Source organism: Harpia harpyja, chromosome 1 (genome assembly GCF_026419915.1).
Source record: "Harpia harpyja isolate bHarHar1 chromosome 1, bHarHar1 primary haplotype, whole genome shotgun sequence".
Classification (NCBI taxonomy): Eukaryota; Metazoa; Chordata; class Aves; order Accipitriformes; family Accipitridae; genus Harpia; species Harpia harpyja.
In genome coordinates this window covers 53,790,046-53,806,765 of record NC_068940.1, presented here as the reverse complement: position 1 = coordinate 53,806,765, position 16,720 = coordinate 53,790,046, and the positions used below count along the sequence as shown (strand labels likewise).

Genomic DNA, 16,720 nt, shown 5'->3' with positions numbered 1-16,720 from the left:
TTAAATAAGGAACTCTAATGGCATTGCATGATAAATCATGGAGTTTGACACTTCTGGGAAGCCTGTAGTCCTGTAGTTCTCTTGGTCTGTATGAATTCAAGGCTGTGAAATCAAGGCTGTGTACCTATCATGGTGGGAAGGGATGATTCTGTGGATCACAGGATGAAGTCTGTTGCGGTTCCCACTGTGCAAGCAAAATATCTGTATAGCTTTACAAGTTTAGTTTTCTGGGGTTTTTTTCAGAATCAGTTTTCTTATATAGTTGTATAAACATAGTTAACAAATTATTTGTATCACTCGCTAAGTATTTGCATAGATGTTTTATTAACCTTTATGGACCAACATGTACTGTGTTGTTGCTACACTTCAGTTGGCAGGTAGTGCTTGGTTGTAGCTGAGGTTTTGGCACTTAGTCACAGGTTTGAGTCTTCCCTGCAGGTCACAGCTGTCTCCTTAGTGTGTTAACAGTAGTGGTATGACTCTGAAGAAGTCAAAAGTTACCCAAGAGGCTACAAGAATAAGAGAACACGAGTTCCACTGATAACAGTGCTTTTTGAGTTCAGGAAACATGTAGATAGTGGGTGCAGTCTAATTTGCAGTTATAACAGTAAATTCTTCCTGTTTCCAAACAATAGTGTCACCCCACTAGACTCGCACGTGGTTGCATGTGCTGACACAGTATATTCAGATGCTGCTAATGACCAGCTGAAGGTGCTTTTACATGGAGATGTTTTCTCCTGCTCTTCTACTCAGCAGTGCTGCTTGTAGAGCAAGGTCCTGTAGGATTTTAAAGAAAATGCTAAACTGTGCATTGGTTTTCAGACTTTGGTCTACAGATTGTGTGGCAACTATGCCCTTGCTACATGATTACACTTGATGGTTCAGAAGCGCATGTAAGTGATGTTACATTTTATTAGATTCCGCTAGTTTTTGGAAGGTTGGTTCCCTGTGTATAAGAATCTTTGGCATTTTTCTGTGAATGACAGCCTAATTGTCTCAGTTATCAACCTGCTGAGATGCAGAGAAGCAAAGTAAGTATCAGTTAGAGAAGCTCTAACTTACTTGGAAACTACCAGCATCTGTTTACTGACTCTCAGACTCATTCTTCTCTGTGTCCCAGCCCTGTAATTCGTAGCTGGTGCTACTCCAGTGTTCACCCAGAGCATGCACCCTTTTTGAGGTAAGGAGTGGATGGCAGGTTCTTCCATCTACTTCCTCTGCTCTCCTGGACACATCATGGTGGGGAGGAGGCATCCTGCTTCATCTCATAACAGCTTCTTTGGTGTATTTGTGTTTGAATCATCCAGTATTTCTTGTATGAAAAGAAGATAAATGGTGGTGATCCTACAATGATAAAATATGTTTTGTGTACCACTCTGAGTAAGGAACTGGGTAATATGTTTGTAAAACACCTGACAGATTAAATCTAGGGCAAATGTCATATCCCTGTGCAAGCTTTGTTTAAGGGACAAGTCCAGACTCTTTTGCTTGTGTCTGCCGTTGATCAAGATTTCCACCTGCCAGGGAATCTTTAAAACCTGGCAGCGTCTCAATAGGGAATTTAAGAATGTAGAAGAGATGTTCTGCATGTATGTATTCCTCTTAGCTCATGGAACCAGGATAGGAAGAGTTTTACATTTGTGCACAGTGGTTAGCAGAACAGGGCTGCAGTTTTGCCCAGGCAGTTTTGTCACTACAATGTGCAAAATAAGAATTCTAGAATTTGGCATCATGACTGTCAAAACGTTTCTATTTTAGGAAGGGGTCAGCATGCAGATGGTATTTGACCACATACTACTCAGAATCACGGCTTTCCTTTTTTTCCTTGTCCTAGAAACAGCACGTGTAATTCTTCAACCTTTGATGAATCAGAAGAGTGGCAAGTTGCTCAAGATGCTGAGATATGCTTGTTGAAGTCAGGAGAAATCATGTAAGCAGAACAATTTCATTACTACCAGGCTGAAAGAATAAAGGCTGAGCTCAGATATCAGATATGTGAGGACAAGTCTTACAGACTCCTGGAAGAGCTGATCGCTTGTGTGGCACAGTAGAATTTGGGCTGAGGAAGAGCAGAGAGTATAGCTCAACTACGCAGAGCAGCAGCAATGAGCCAGGTCCTCTCCCTTCAGTCCTGCAAAACTTTAGTCCAAGTGGGGAATAAGAAGGGAAGATTTGGGTCCACATCACATCACAAAACCCTCCTTCCTATTCTTATTGCAGGAGGTGCTGTGAACAGGAAGGGGGCTGAGAGAGAAGGCTGTGTAGTTCTAGTAGTCTCTGGAAGAAACTGCAAGGGCAAGTCAGGGAGTGCAGTGCTAGTTGGACCTTTGTCATGGGGAGGGAATTCATGGCCTTTTGGAGCATGTGTCTGTTATTTATTGGCGGCCTCACAGAAACTGTCTTGCCTGCTCTGGTTGATATATGCCATAGCATAAAATGTTGTAGAGAAGTTGTGGATGCCCCATCCCTGGAAGAGTTCCAGGCCGGGTTGGATGGGGCTTTGAGCAACCTGGTCTAATGGAAGGTGTTCCTGCCCATGGCAGGGAGGTTGGAACTAGATGATCTTTAAGGTCCCTTCCAACCCAAACCATTCTAGGATCTATGATCTATGTTCATCTGAGCCTTTGCTCAACCTCTGTGAACTGTGTGTGCACAATTCTCTGCACATATCCTGCTCTGAAATTAATAGTTACGTGCAGTAGCAATACAGCTTGTCACTTACACAGCCAAGGAGGGAATCTAACATATGAAAATGCTGTGACTTGGAGAAATTCCCCTTTGCTCACTCTACCCTTAAGTCTAGCTTTGAGATTTTGGCTTAGTTATGGGGAAGGTTTTAAACTTTTGACTGCAGGGAGATAAATTAATCCATGTTTCAACCTTGTTGCTGCTGTTCAGAGAACAAAGTGAATGAAGCAGTAACTGAAATCATAGCTGGGCTGTAGGGCAAAACCAAGAGTGATCATTAGTTTGATCACCTGAGACATCCCAGCAGTTACTTCAGCTAAGAGGAAGATGTAACAAGGTAAGCAAGACTTAATGTAAAGCTTCCTCTCTGGCCAGAGTACAACAGTTATAGTAAATAAGCTGTGATCCCTAACCACTGTGTAGTTATGGTTGGAAACTGAACTCCTCCTTACTCTAGAACAGCAAATCATCATGGTGACTGTGTGATACCTTCTGGTAAATGTGTTGATTTTTGATAGCTGCTGACAAACAAATCACAATACTGTGATTTACTGTGAGCTCATTGATTTGGAAACAATTTATTTGGCCTAAAGAGTGATATGTTAGATGAGTTTTACTTAGGGTAATGTAGGTGAGATCCACAGCTCTTAGAAATTACAGGTTTCCCCTGAAGAAGGCAAGCAGCATTCTCCTGTTTAAGGCCCTCACTGTTCACAGTCTGAAATAGATATCAGAAGGAGACAGGCTAATATAATGCTTCATGACTCGGGATCATCTGGGTGCTGAGAACTTCCTTTTTAATTGGAAGTACTTTGAGTCAGCTTTTATGTAGCTTGCTTCGGTAAAGCAGACCAAGCTGTAGCATTAGGTGCTTCAGAGGATCTAAACAGAGCTGCTGTTCACATTCTACCCATCTGTCCCCTCTGTACTGCTGATCCCTATTTCCTGTACAAATGATACCTGGAAAGGCGAGTAAATTAGGTGACTAATTTTTATTTAAAAAGAACAGTAGAGGGCAGCAGACTTTTTTTTAATCGTAGTAACTCTAGTCAAAATGAAATAAGTGAATAACATCCCCATTTGCCAAAGCAGTGAAAGTGCTTGATATCAGTCATCTTTTCTGTAGTTCATGCTTTCATCCAAGGCTGAATTTTTCCCACATCTTGTGGACCTTTCCCAAAGCTGCTGTGGAGTCTGCCTCAAATAGATGGAAAATAAAAAGCAATGATTATTGTTTCTGTCTGAGTAAGAACATTGGATCTCTTCAAGTAATTGTATTTTTCTCCTTCACAGGATCAAATTACCCCTTACAGTGGAAGAGATCTTAAATTTTGGGGAAAGTAACAGAGAGCTGTTCATTAAATCCAGCACCTACAGTATCATTCCCATCACAGTGACAGAGATGGGGCTAACAATTAGCTGGATCTTTTCATCGGACCCTAAAAGCATCTCCTTCAGCGTTGTCTACCAAGAATCAGAAGACACACCACTGGATCAGTGCAAAGTAAGGCCTTTGTTTCTTTACTACCTTAGAGATTGTAGTATACTACAATCAGCTGCCTAGAGGAATCAGCAAGTATAGCTAGAAAGTCTCCACAAGAGTGCCAGTTGCTATTGCATTAAGGACTTGTTTCTCCAATTAAGCCACAGTTCTCCTGAAGGTAGAGCTACATCTTGAATTATTTGATGTTGCCTGCAAAAGTTGAGTTGAAAAGCACTGTAGCTTCTATTGGTTGCATCTGAAATTCACCCGCTATTATTAAGCAAAAATAAAAGTCCAAGCCTGCAAAATTCTTCTTTTTTCCCTCCTCAGTATTACTTAATTTGTAAGATGCTCAGAGCTGATCTTGCCAGGCTCTTAAGCAGGGGCCACAAGGAGGCAGATACATTGATTGGGTTACCTGCATTTCTTACAGTGAAGCATGTATTTAAGTGCCTTGATGGTGTGCGAAATCATGTTGCCAGTGCCCAAGGTACTAGTTTTTATATGCACTGTCCATATTTCGTGAGGATTATGGATTAAGTGAATCTATGTTACTTGGCTCATTGCAGTTTTAATGAAGACAAGGCAGCTGCTGGTTTAACCAGCAGGTGGTAGGGGGAGCCCTAAGGCTGTGATTTTGCTGGGGGAATAAAACATTTATTTAGCGTGTGTTAATTCACTCCAAGGTAACTAACTCCACGTAAAATCTCCTTTTTTCTTCAGCTGAAGGCCAAATGAAGAGTGAATGTTGCTTCCATTCTGATCTATCTATTTGATAGAACTTTGATTTTTATAGGGTTGTCCTTGATCTACGTCAGCTGCTGTTCTGACAACTGTCTCTGCTAGGGTTTTACAGTAAGATAGATGGTTACACACAGTTTTGCTGTAAACTTAGATAAACAATTAAGATTTGCTGAGAAAGGTTATTTTTTTAATACAGAGAGTATAAAAGCATATATTAAAAGACATATTTAGCTAAATTGTGCTCTTGGATATATTTGCGTAGATTTAATGTAGCACTGCTGATGTTAGTAAACTTGCTTAGATTAACGTTAAAAAGATCAGGATTTGATTCTATCTCTAAAGCAGAGATTTATAGCCATAGCTTAACACTGTAAAGAGGTTGTCAAAGGAAAACAGATATCTCACAGTGAGACTTGAGTTTGGGCGAATTTTTAATGCTAATCAGTGAAAATAGTTTTGCAGGCACATATGCACTTTGGGAGTTTCAAGACAGTTCAAGTCTAAATATTTTTCTGAAGGCAAATGTCAATTTATAGGGCAAATAGCAAGTTTCATTTTGATTTTTATTGGATTCCAGGTTCTTATTCCTATGACCCGCTGCAACTCTCATAAGGAAACTATCAGAGGACAGGTCAAAGTCAGAAACTCTGGAATCTACACGCTGATATTTGACAACACATTCTCTAGGTGAGTGTAAAAGGTTGAAAGCTTGGTTTTACAGACGGTGGAACTGATCAGATATACCATTATTCTGTCCTTCAGAAGTAAGTATGAGAAATTGGTCCTGGCTTGCCCAAAGATCTTCTGCCTGAGTTTTGGTTCTAGTTCTTGTGGTTTTTTGTTCCTTCCATAGCAGAATTCCACTCTTCTATCTCAGCCTCTGAGAAGGTAAACAGAAGCGAGCAAGTAATTTGTGACTCTTTCCAGGACAGTTTAGTCAGGATTGTCATCTTACTCATAACAGACCTGACAGCCCTTGCGCAGGCATACTGCTTTTTAACACCAGTCTTTTTTTTGCCTGAGTATAAACTGAAGGATTGAGTACACTTTTAGGGCTTCCTGTCTAGTTGACTTCAGCTAATGTGATCTTCTCCCTCTCTTTTGGTTTTTGACAGGTTTATCTCAAAAAGAGTGTTTTATCACTTGGCTGTCGAGCGACCTGTCATCTATGATGGAAGTGATTTTCCATAGCCTTGAATATACTGTGTTATTTTTAATTAAATTTTTAAGAAATGCTATTATTTATGTACATGTAAGCATTACGATTACCACTGTGTTTGAAGACTTTGAAACTATGCAATAGCTATAATGCACTTAGAGAACATGTATACACTAAAAAACGGAAGCCTTTTTAGGAACACTAATGGTTCTGTACTGTGTACAGATTGCTCAAAAGCCATGTTGTTTGATTTAACAGGTCAAATAATGTTCCAACCAAATTTTTTTCAGTGGGGAGAAAAATAAGTGTGGGGTGTCTAAATGCAAACTGAAATTTTGTACTGGAAATTGAATTACTTTTCTTCCAAAAATATCCTTCAAAAGGAAATTTAAAGAAAAATGCGTATTTTTGTTGACCTCTTCACTGAGGAGTAAACATAACCATTTCTGTTCTGCTCTAATGCTCTTACAGTCAGAGCAACAACTATGCAATACTTCAGTCTTCACAGGCATATATTGTAATCCATCTAGAGTTTTTTATCTTTTCCAAGTTTTATAAACAGCAAACATAGGGTTTTTTTACATTTTGGGCTAAGATTTGGTAAGTCTTAACTGGCTTTTACAAATGCTTTGGTACTGGATACCAGTTACAAAACAATACAACATGAAGCAGCAACTCCTTTCACTTTTGCTCACCGTACTCTGTGAGTTGGTCCACTGAAACCAGTTGTTATGGTGTGTACCAGTGACAGAATCAGGAGTATTATTTGCAGAATAAAGTACCACTCACTGTCTGATATTAGGAAGAGGAGCATTCCTTTTTCCTGCTTTAGCACCTTAGTCATCAGCATTCACAGGAAAGCAGTTTCTGAGGAGGTCAGCAGTCTCTCTCTCTAGACCGCATGGAAGGTAGCAATAATGTTTGAATTGGTCTGAAAAACTCCATCCAAACCCAAATGCATATCCAGCCCTGATGAGTTCTCCACCCAGTGTTAGCGTATTCTGTCCCTTTCATAACCCTTGCAGTTGCCCAGCTGCTAACTTTCCATCTCGGATTTGGGGACAGAGCTGGCTGTAAACACTGCCTTTTAAGGAAGACTGGGTTCTCATTTATACAGAATTTCCATGCAAACCATCTGCTTTCTCTATAGAATTTCAACTTTTTGTCAAAATATCTGAAAGCAGATTTTTCTCTTAAAAATTGCTATCTTCTGATGGAAAGGCAAAACATTTTGGCAGGAGAAAGGAGAAAAGCTCTTTCTCCCAACCAGCCCTCCTCATCATTTTAGGTGTGTCTGATTTCTAATGTTATTGTTCTCCCAGGGAAACCCCAGCCATGGAAGGTTTTAGTGCAGCAGTTGGTAGCAGACCAGCTCAGCCTGCCAGGAACCCTGCAGACTCTTGGTGGCAGCTGTAGCTGGTATACAGGGGTCATGGTGGGAGACAGAAGATAAAACATGAGGGGAAGGAAGAAAAAAGGGCAAGCACAAGCTGAAGTAAATGATTTAGGGGAGGGGAAAGAAAGCACAGGGGCAAACTTGTAAATGTAAAAACAAGGGCAGGGAATTGGAGGGATCAGCTTGACTAGGGAAGGAAGTCAGAAGAGTCCGGCTGGTGCTTATGTGTTGCTGGTCCAATCCATTACCTGTAGGGGATCTCCTACAGCAAAAGGCTGGTTGTTTAAAAGATGGAGATCACAAGACAAGTGTTGGACATTTACATAGTAGCAGCTGAGGTGGAGGGAAATTTCTGACGATGGGAAAGAAAAGAATACTGCAGATGAAGCTAAAGGTTGCTAATCATTCATTCCATTTGTTAACATATAAATACAGTGATCTTGAAAAAGACTGTGAAAGAATGACTACCCTTCATGGAGCACCTAGATTTTAGGTTGCGTGTAGAGGGCTTTCTAACAGAGCAAATTTTGTTCTCTGGGTGGCGTCAAGCTGACATCAGGTGGCCTTTTCAGCTAGGATGTCTGGCTCACCGGTAGCTTTCCCTTCCCTTCAGACACCTCTTCTGCATATTGGTGGTGTGCTCCCCAGCCTCTGTCAGGCAGAGGGGTCAGTGGAAGGTGCAAGCTGGTTTATTCCCCCTCCTGAGGGAACAGGCTCCAATGCAGTTAAACCCTTACCTGGCTGCATGCATGAAAATGAGATGGACAAGAGACTGAAGTGGGCTTACGGATCAGTTCATGACTTATGGCATATTTCAGTGTTGAAGCTATGTTTTATATTTAATTAGGCAAGAAGAGATTATTTATTGCTTAAAAATGGAGTACTGTGTACCATATGCTATGCAGTTTCACTGAGCTGTTACTGAAGTCTGCTGTAGTTTTCCTTTAAGCTTTTAGGTGTGGTTTTTAAAAGCATTTTGCTGTTGTTTTAGTTAGAATACTAATCTTACTAGGATATCTTTCTTAAAATGCCAAATGTAAGGTAAAGGGACACTGTCAAGTATCTTAGGCCAAAATATAACAGCTCTGCTCAGAACTATTTGAAATATCTCCATTCAAAATCATTTGACAGACTTGCCTCTGGATTTCCTCTCTGCATCCCAGTTCTTAACATTTTTTCATCCTGTGTCAAATATTTTTAAGCCACTGTTTATGTAGCTCTTAAAGTAATTGGCTCCATCTAGTAAGCCAGATGTTTCCCTGCCAGTTGTTCATGTAGACAGTCCTGAGGCTGGCTGAAGCATATGTTTGGGAGGAGGGGAATAAAAACACTGGGTTGTTTTTATTTAGCATTTGAGTCTTTATGGTACCTTTTCTTTAAGTTTTCCTGCCCCGTGAGAGTAGTTTTATGGCTGTTTTCCTCTCTGAAAGAGGACTAAGAGTGGGAGCCAGAACCTGTAGAAAAGAAAAGGTTTGCTTCTAACCAAGGAGAGTATTTAAGAAGGAGAAAAGGTTTCAAAAGAGGAAGTAATCAGACTGGTAAGGTACAGGAGTGCAACTGTTCAAATCAGCTGTTGAAGAACAGGAATCCCATCATGGAGTCTTTTATACCTCAGAGGCTGTGCAGAGAAGACAGTAAAGAACCTGTCATTAGTACCGACCTTTTGTTTGAATGTCCCAGACAGTTTATTACTGGGGCCATGGAAACCCAATAAAGGACTTGGCACAAGTGTAGGTTTGTGCGAGAGATTATTTCATTCAGGCCCCTTGTACCTCCATTCATAAAGCACTTGTTAATGTGAGCTGTGCCAGGAATGCTGATAAATCTGTTTATTTACAGGTACTCAGGTGATTTGTTGAATTGGGCCTTTTGTTATCTGCAGCAATGCAATTAAAAGAAAACAAATACTTACAATCGATCATGAAGTTAATTTAAGGGGATGTAACACTCATGGGACAAAGAGAGTATGCATTGTGGTCAGTATAAGCAATTGGATGGTTTTTCTGGGTGCTGGAACAACGGAAGGTAGTATTTTTTGTTATGTAGAGGTTTATGCAAAGGCAAGAACATAGTTGCTTTAAGAAGATGACAGTGTTCCTTTACTCAGTGTTCCTCAATGTTGCTTTATGAAAAATCACTGAGATGTATTGCACAAGAGTGTACCACGTTACAAAATAGCAAAGCTACAAAAGCCTGACTTTGCTCCTTTTTTAAAATTGAAATTGCACTACAGTTTTAATTATGCTCAATCACTGAGACTGTAACTTGTTCAGAAGCATCTTTTGGTCTTAACTGCCAAAGAATTGCAAACCCCATTCACATCAAGCTTCACGCTCCAGATAGGGGAAAAAGAGATTTATGTATACCAGCGTCTGGTACAGTTACAGAGATGTAGATGGTTGTGTACTGGAATGTTTCTTGATGCTTTTTTTTTTTCCCCCCTTTTTTAACCTCAGGAATTAAAAAAATAAAGTTCTGTATCATTGAGAATGTGTCCCTTTTCTGCCTCGTAGAGATAGCTTTGTCTGGAAGATAAATCAGTTGATTGTATGATGTACTTCTAAGCAGGAAAAAGTTTTACAAAATATGGAAAACAGAAAATAATTTGTTATGCTGGTGGAGAAAGGCCACGTCTGTACAGTACAACAGAGCAACAGCGGACATCCTTAAATAAGTACTAAGTGAGCCGGTCCCCAAGCTAGAGGACATATCACCCTGTCCTGGTGGCTCGGAGCAGCTGGGCCTCCCCCAGCAAGAGCAGAGCCCTGTGGCTGAGAAACACCTTCGTCTGCCTTTGCTTCCCCTCAGAGGTAAAAACAAAGCAGCCCCAAGGACAGCAATCACACTCGCTGTCATCTATGACACAAATCAGCACTGTCCTTCAGCTCAGGGCTCCCATCTGGTTTTCCCCAGGTGCTAGCCGGGTCTCTACGCCTGGGTTACATTGCGTGGCTGTGGGAGGGAAAGAAGCGCTGTGTGAGTTGCAAGTGCTCTTCACGTGTTGCTGTCGCCTCCATGATTGCATCTGTAGTCCCAGCCCCCGGGAACAGGGCAAATGTGTAGGCTTGTCTGCACTGCTGCAGCCATCCGAATGGGGTCAGGAGGACGACGGGCCCTGTCACGACCAGTCATCGCTGCTTTTATCGGTGATTTCTGTTTCCTCATGGGAGTTTCCTGCTGGGGTGGAGGCTGTGATGCTTCCCCTCCCCATGCTCCAGCAGCAGCACCAGCCCCTGCTCCATGTTCAGAGGCTTGTTGCTGGGACAGAGTTTCCAGCAAAGCCTAGCCTGCAGTACATGCGTCAGTGACCGCACCTTGCTGTACAACATCTCTGCAAGGGAGGCTTTAGCTGTTGAAAGCCTTTGTTTACATCTCCAATAATCCATGTTTAACCATACCGGACAATATCTCCTCCCTTTGGTGCTAGGGGCAAGGCTCTTCCAGCCCTAGTGCTGCCTTACGGAGGGTCTTAACCCACCTCTTTCTTGGCCTGTGCCCCAAGAATTGGCCTTGGCACACTCAGTATGACATTCTGCCATGGCGACCATGTGAAGCTGCCACAAGACAGCAGTATCCTCTCCGTTAGCCCTTGAAATGTCACACGGACACTCTGAAGTCCAAATACAAGGTTTCAAAACACATATGGTCCAGGAGGCTTGGAAAAAACAAGCAGCACTTGGGGGGTGCTGGGACGGCAGTGTCTGGTCAGTTCAATGATGGATAAGTGATCCAGATTGTACTTGGAAATGGTGGGTTTGCACACACCGAACTCGGATCGATGGTTCTGGTTTTGGGCTACTCTATCTACCATGACTTCAGTGATTCTTGCAGCACCAGTCTCTCACACCTTTCCATCGTTTTTCGGCTCTCTGGAAGAGGCACTCCTATAAAGCACGTCTCTCAGGCAGGAGCAGGCATCAGTTAGGCGGGTTTGCCTGCAGAGAGTGAAAGTTTCTCATCGGTTCTCCTAACTTCCTCTCTTTGTACCACAAGCAGGCTGGTGCCACGCTACGTGACTGCCTGCACCGCGGTCGCAGCTACTTCTGAGCCCTTGACCACTGCGCATCGATGACAACCTGAAGCTACTGCCATGGCTGTCCCCGCTACAGCTCAGCTCCCAGCCTTTGCATAGTTTGAGTGCGTTATGCCAATGGGCAGGTCTGGCCCAGTTCCCGCCTGGCCAAAATCTGGGGTCCTGGCACGCTTATGGCTCTCTGAAGTCTGAGATGGGGACTAGGAGTTGAAATGAAGGGTCTCAGGGTGACGATGCAACGCTCAGGGCAGAGACAAGCCGAGCTGCTCCTTCAAAGAAAAGGGACAGCAGAGGAGACTGCAACTCAAAACTGGGAATATCTGGGAAAAAAATGACCTTAAGGAGAGGGGAGGGGAGCTGTGGAAGATCTTAGGCCTCTCCCGAGATTTCCAACAACGGCTCAGTGAGTGTCCTGCTGGAGATGTGGGTAAGGTGCAGGCAGCGTCCCATGGGTGGTGCGAGGGGCTGTGGGGCAGGGGAGGCAACACCCCTCACCTTCCGGGAAACCTCCCCTCCTGGGAGACAGCATCAGCTGAAGCCTGGGGACACCCTAGGGAGGCACAAGAGGGATTTCGGTGGGATAAATCCAGCTAAAACCTTGGGGCAGAGGGACAGAGGAGCCCTGGGAGGGCTTGGCCACAAGGAGCTGTGCTGCTGCCAGACAGAGGCCCCCCCAGCAGACAGAAGAGGGGGTAATGGCAGCAAACACCTCCGCGACCGAGTCCCTGCTGTGTGGTGGCCGGCAACAAGGGACCCCACCGGGGACGAGGCTGCAGCCGGAGGGAAGCAGCTTCCCCACCAGTTCGGGGGCTGCTGGCAGCATGGGAAGCCACCAGTGGCTGCTGGACCACAGGCAGCCTTGGCAGGACAGACCCCACGAGGGAAAACCCACCCTGGGGGGGGGCTGGTCCCCCCAGCAAAGCGGAGGGGAGCAGCCTGACTCAGAGCGGGACATGTGTGACCCCGGGACGACCCTGCCGCCCCAAACTGCTGAAAGTTCATCACCGTTTCACCACCCTCAACAGTTTCACTCGCCGACCAAGCATGAAAATTTCCCACCGCGTTTCGTGGAGCGAAGAAGCTTTTACCTTCTCTGAGAAGGCCCCGAAATTCAAGTTCCCAGGGCTGGCGGGATGCTGTGCAGGGAAGAGGAGCTTGAGGCCACCGGGCAGGAGCGCAGGTCGTCAGCAGCAAAGGTTTGCACGCTTGTTTGTTTGCATGACTTGAGGGCTCTTCTGGGGCCGGGAGGACCCTCTGGGTGGGACCACCCTCAGCCCCAGGAAGGGTTAGACATGTGAAGTAAACCCCGTTAGCAAAGTTTTCCTTTGGCCTTTTTCGGGAGGGGTAGGTCCCATCATTGGAAACAGGTTATGTGTACAGACCCAAACCTGGGAAGGACGTGTGGGCAAGAAACAACCAGTTCATCCCCTTGCTGTATGTGGCGGTGCCTTTATTTAACGGAATTTCAGCTTCCGTTCGCACTGAGCTCGACACAAATTGCAAAAACCCCCCCAAACCCTTCTTACACCTATGGTAAAAAGTACATACAACTTTCACCTTTTTTTCCTCTAAGGAGAAGGTTAAAAAAATTTTTTAAATCCTAATAAACATATACAAAACTAGAACCTTATCTGCTCAGATGTACTCTATTAGCTAGAAAAGCAGCCAAACCTTGCAGAAAGCTTGTGTTTATTGACGCGCTTTAATGATTAATGCACAATGAAAATACTATCTTCCTGCAAGAAATAATTACCAGGAGGCAAACTAGGTTAAATGTGATTATTTAAAAGAAAGCCCCCTGAGCACTACAATTTGCGATGGAAGACTGGGAGGTGCAGGCTACAGTCGGGCAGGACAGGTGATGCCACGTCCCTGGGAGGGGACGAGCGAGGGGGAATGGCCACGCGGTGCCCTGCAGCCTCAGGTTAGGTTTGACACTTCATTACTCTCTGTCTTACTGGCCGCAGGCTAAATATATTTTCTAACCATTAGCAAAGATATCAGTGCATAACCAGTGGTCTGTTGAACCATGGGTTTGGGTTTTGCATTCTGGTTTACTGTGGCTTTGCACCATATGGCAAATATCTCCGGGACAGACAACTCGATGTCTTTGATGCCCTTGAATTTTTACTGTGAGGTGCAATTTGTCAATACAGGGAACCACACAAAATGCCAGTATCAAAACCGGAGCCGTAGCAAATAAATTGTACCCAATTTCACCTTACACCACACAGCTAAAATATAGGAGAAAGATCTAATTCTGTAATGACCACTTTATGAACGCGAACGATTGGCTTTCCTTTGCAAGAAGAACCACACATGCAGCAAAACAGACAATGTCTGCACAGGCACAGAGAGCAGCATTTGACTGTTGCAATAAACCAGCATAGGAGCTAAAGGCTGTTGTCCTTTGCAGCGGAGGGGACCTGGTGTGGGTGCAGGCAGAGCTCCCGGGTCTGGCCACCTCTGTAGGAGACCCTGGCCGGACAGCAAATGAAGGCTGAACCCCCTCCTCCTGCTTCCTATGGACGGGATGGGTGGTTCATCTCGCTTCATCTGCCTCTGTTGCTGCCGTAGCTGGGCTTGTCACCTCTCTGCGAGGCCTGTTATTTCAGGCTGTGGTCTGAGCCACAGGTGGGCCGGGTATTTACAGCTGTCACAAAGATAGCTTTTAAGCTCTATCAGTTCTGCTTACAATAAGTGTGGCTCCATTTTGCTGCCCTGTGCCGAAGGTTTCTCTTCCTTTCAGCCTGCAAGCCCAGGCTGGGTCCCACGCAGCAAGGACGGGTTGCGCGAGGAGCCCCCAGCCCTCCCCGCTCCTCTGAGACGGTCTTTGGGGTATTCGGACAGTTTCCAAAGAGTTTGGTGCTCCTCTGGCGGGGAGAGAGAGGAGGGACTAACTTACAAGAGGACTTGGCAAGGTGGGGGCATACCGGATGAGGTCAAGTGGGTGCTGAGGGTCAGGGAGCTTCTCACCCGCTGCCTGCCCAGCATGGCAAAGGACCAGTTTGAGCTGTGCTCCTGACTGTCGCAGGCAGAGGAGCACTGCTCTTGGCCCCTGCTCCGGCAGCAGCCGCTGCTCTGCATCATCCTGCCCAGCGCCGTCCTGAACCGCTCTCCAGCAAAGACGTAGAGGAAGGGGTTGAGGCAGCTGTGGAGGAAGGCGATGCTCTGGGTGACCTGCAGCCCGACGTCCAGCCGGTTGGCAGCCTGACAGCTGTACGCCACCCTGGCGTAGGTGTTGATGGCTTTGACCAGCAAAACAATATTGTACGGGAACTGAGAGAGGAGGAAAGCGGTGATGATCATGGTGATGATCTTCAACGACTTCTGCTTTTGGAATCTTTTGGCTTGCAGGAGGGTGTTGATGATAAGGGCGTAACAAATAACAATCACAAGGAACGGGAAGAAGAATCCAATTGTGACTTTCAAGGCCAGGACAGTAATTCTGAAGATCGTGCTGATGTTTGATGGGTATGTAATTTTGCAAACTGTTATGTCACCCACCTGCGTGCTTTGGCTGTACAGGATTTCTGGGATGCAGAGGCTCATGGATGTCAGCCAGACAGCCAAGCACATGAGTTTGCTGTGCAGGAGCCGCCTTTGCTTAGAAGTTTTAGCTTTCATTGCCTGGACAATAGTGATGTACCTGTCAAAGCTGATGCAGGTTAGAAACAAGCTGCAGCCATAGAAGTTGATCTTATACATACTGTTGACGACTTTGCACATGAAGTTCTTGAAGATCCAGCCATTGGAGGCAGCCTTGGCCCAGAAGGGAAGGGTGAAGAGGAGGAGCAGGTCCGCAAGGGCCAGGTGCAGCAGGTACCGATCCATCATGCTCCTCCTGAAGCGGTATTTGCAATAGACGAGCACGACCAAGGCATTTCCCACTGTGCCCACAGAGAAGATGAGCCAGAAAAACACCGGCAGGAAGGCTCGAGCGAACTGCCTGACCTGCCTCTTGTCGCACGTGATATCTGTGTCATTTACCAGGTTTCCATCCAGGGACAGCACCGTGCTGTCATTCCTGTAGTAATCCAGGCTGGTCTTGCCAGGGTGGGTGACCTGCAATGGGTCAGCAGGTAAATTTGTGTTGAGAGGTGGCTCAATAAAGCACAAATTTGCCCCTCTCCACCAGATGCAGTTGAAGATCCCCAATATATTCCATTTTAGATGGGAAAGTGCAAAGGCTGCCAGTGAAACACAGTGCATTTCAGACTGCTTGAAGTGTGTGGCACAGCAGAGGCTTATAAAAATGACCCGTTGAGCAACAAACTCTTTACAAAAGAGCAGTTCATCACCTCCAGCCAACTTCAGTTATTAAAATGGCAGGTGGTGAGAGCATTATCTCTGTCAGATCATTCAAAACACTGTTGGCTTGTCAGCTTCAAATACATAACAAAATGCAAAATCCTCAACTCGGAAAGAGGTGGGGAAGAAGGCTTTGTATTACTGCTATGGTGGGATGGCACCGTTGGCAAGAGAGAGGCAGAAAACTGATGGAGGCAAAGAGGGGGGAAAGAAAAACTGAGATTACACAGCAGCATTGCCGTATACTCACTACACTTGCAACTGCCATCTTCAGCCAGATGTTTACTCAGTCTTAAAGGAGGCTCCGTAACCTGGAGAGGAAAGATGGGGGGAAAACAACTGATTTAAAACAACTTTGAAGAACTGTGACTTTTCTTTCTTCTTCTTCTTCTTCTTCTAATAAAACCTCAACCCTTTGAAACGAGTCTGGCCAGGAGACAAACAAACGACACAGAAATTGATGTTGCTGGTTTGAATTATTTAGCTGCTTCCATTTTACAAATTTACATTTAGCCTCCATTAGGTCTTCAGCTTCTCTATGGCACTGTGCTGATTAAGTTCTTTGATGTACTAGAGTCACTGTGATCTCATTTTTAATAAGATGTAGACTCCCCAGTGCGCACATTAAAAAAGAAAGTCATCTGAAAGCACCGTATCTTCCAAAAGATTCGTGAGAATAAATCAAATGTGTCTCTTAAATTAACAAGTACCTGCCTTTAGTATTAGTTTGCAGTGTTAAAATATTTGCATCCTCTGCAGTGACTGATAATCTCTGCCTGCAACATCTCTTTCTTATCTGTGAGTTTAAGTGCGATGCTCATCGCTGTTGGTCCGCAAAGCAGTTCATTATGCCTCAGTAAACAAGAAAATACTGTTTTTCCCTGCTGCAGGTTGCATTTCAAGTCA

At 44.6% G+C, this 16,720-nt stretch overlaps 2 protein-coding genes across 8 annotated transcripts in view; one reads left to right on the top strand and one right to left on the bottom strand.

Annotated features, from left to right (window-relative positions):
• Positions 1-9,960, top strand: part of FYCO1 (FYVE and coiled-coil domain autophagy adaptor 1) — a 55,790-nt gene extending 45,830 nt beyond the window's left edge. For 6 of the 7 annotated variants that reach the window (XM_052794815.1, XM_052794761.1, XM_052794769.1 and 3 more), the window contains exons 15-18: positions 1,835-1,930; positions 3,982-4,192; positions 5,493-5,602; positions 6,031-9,960. In XM_052794815.1, the coding sequence (XP_052650775.1) occupies positions 1,835-1,930; positions 3,982-4,192; positions 5,493-5,602; positions 6,031-6,106 (493 nt within the window). In that variant the 3' untranslated portion in view covers positions 6,107-9,960. The remainder of the gene's footprint in view (positions 1-1,834; positions 1,931-3,981; positions 4,193-5,492; positions 5,603-6,030) is intronic. The other variant, XM_052794805.1, reaches the window with a different exon arrangement.
• Positions 9,961-13,016: 3,056 nt separating this feature from the next.
• CCR9 (C-C motif chemokine receptor 9) lies at positions 13,017-16,082 on the bottom strand. Its single transcript, XM_052787886.1, has 2 exons — positions 16,065-16,082; positions 13,017-15,568 (listed from the first exon to the last, which is right to left on the bottom strand). Exons 1-2 carry the CDS (start codon positions 16,080-16,082, stop codon positions 14,405-14,407), a joined length of 1,182 nt encoding a protein of 393 aa, XP_052643846.1. The 3' UTR covers positions 13,017-14,404.
• Positions 16,083-16,720: the final 638 nt, after the last annotated feature.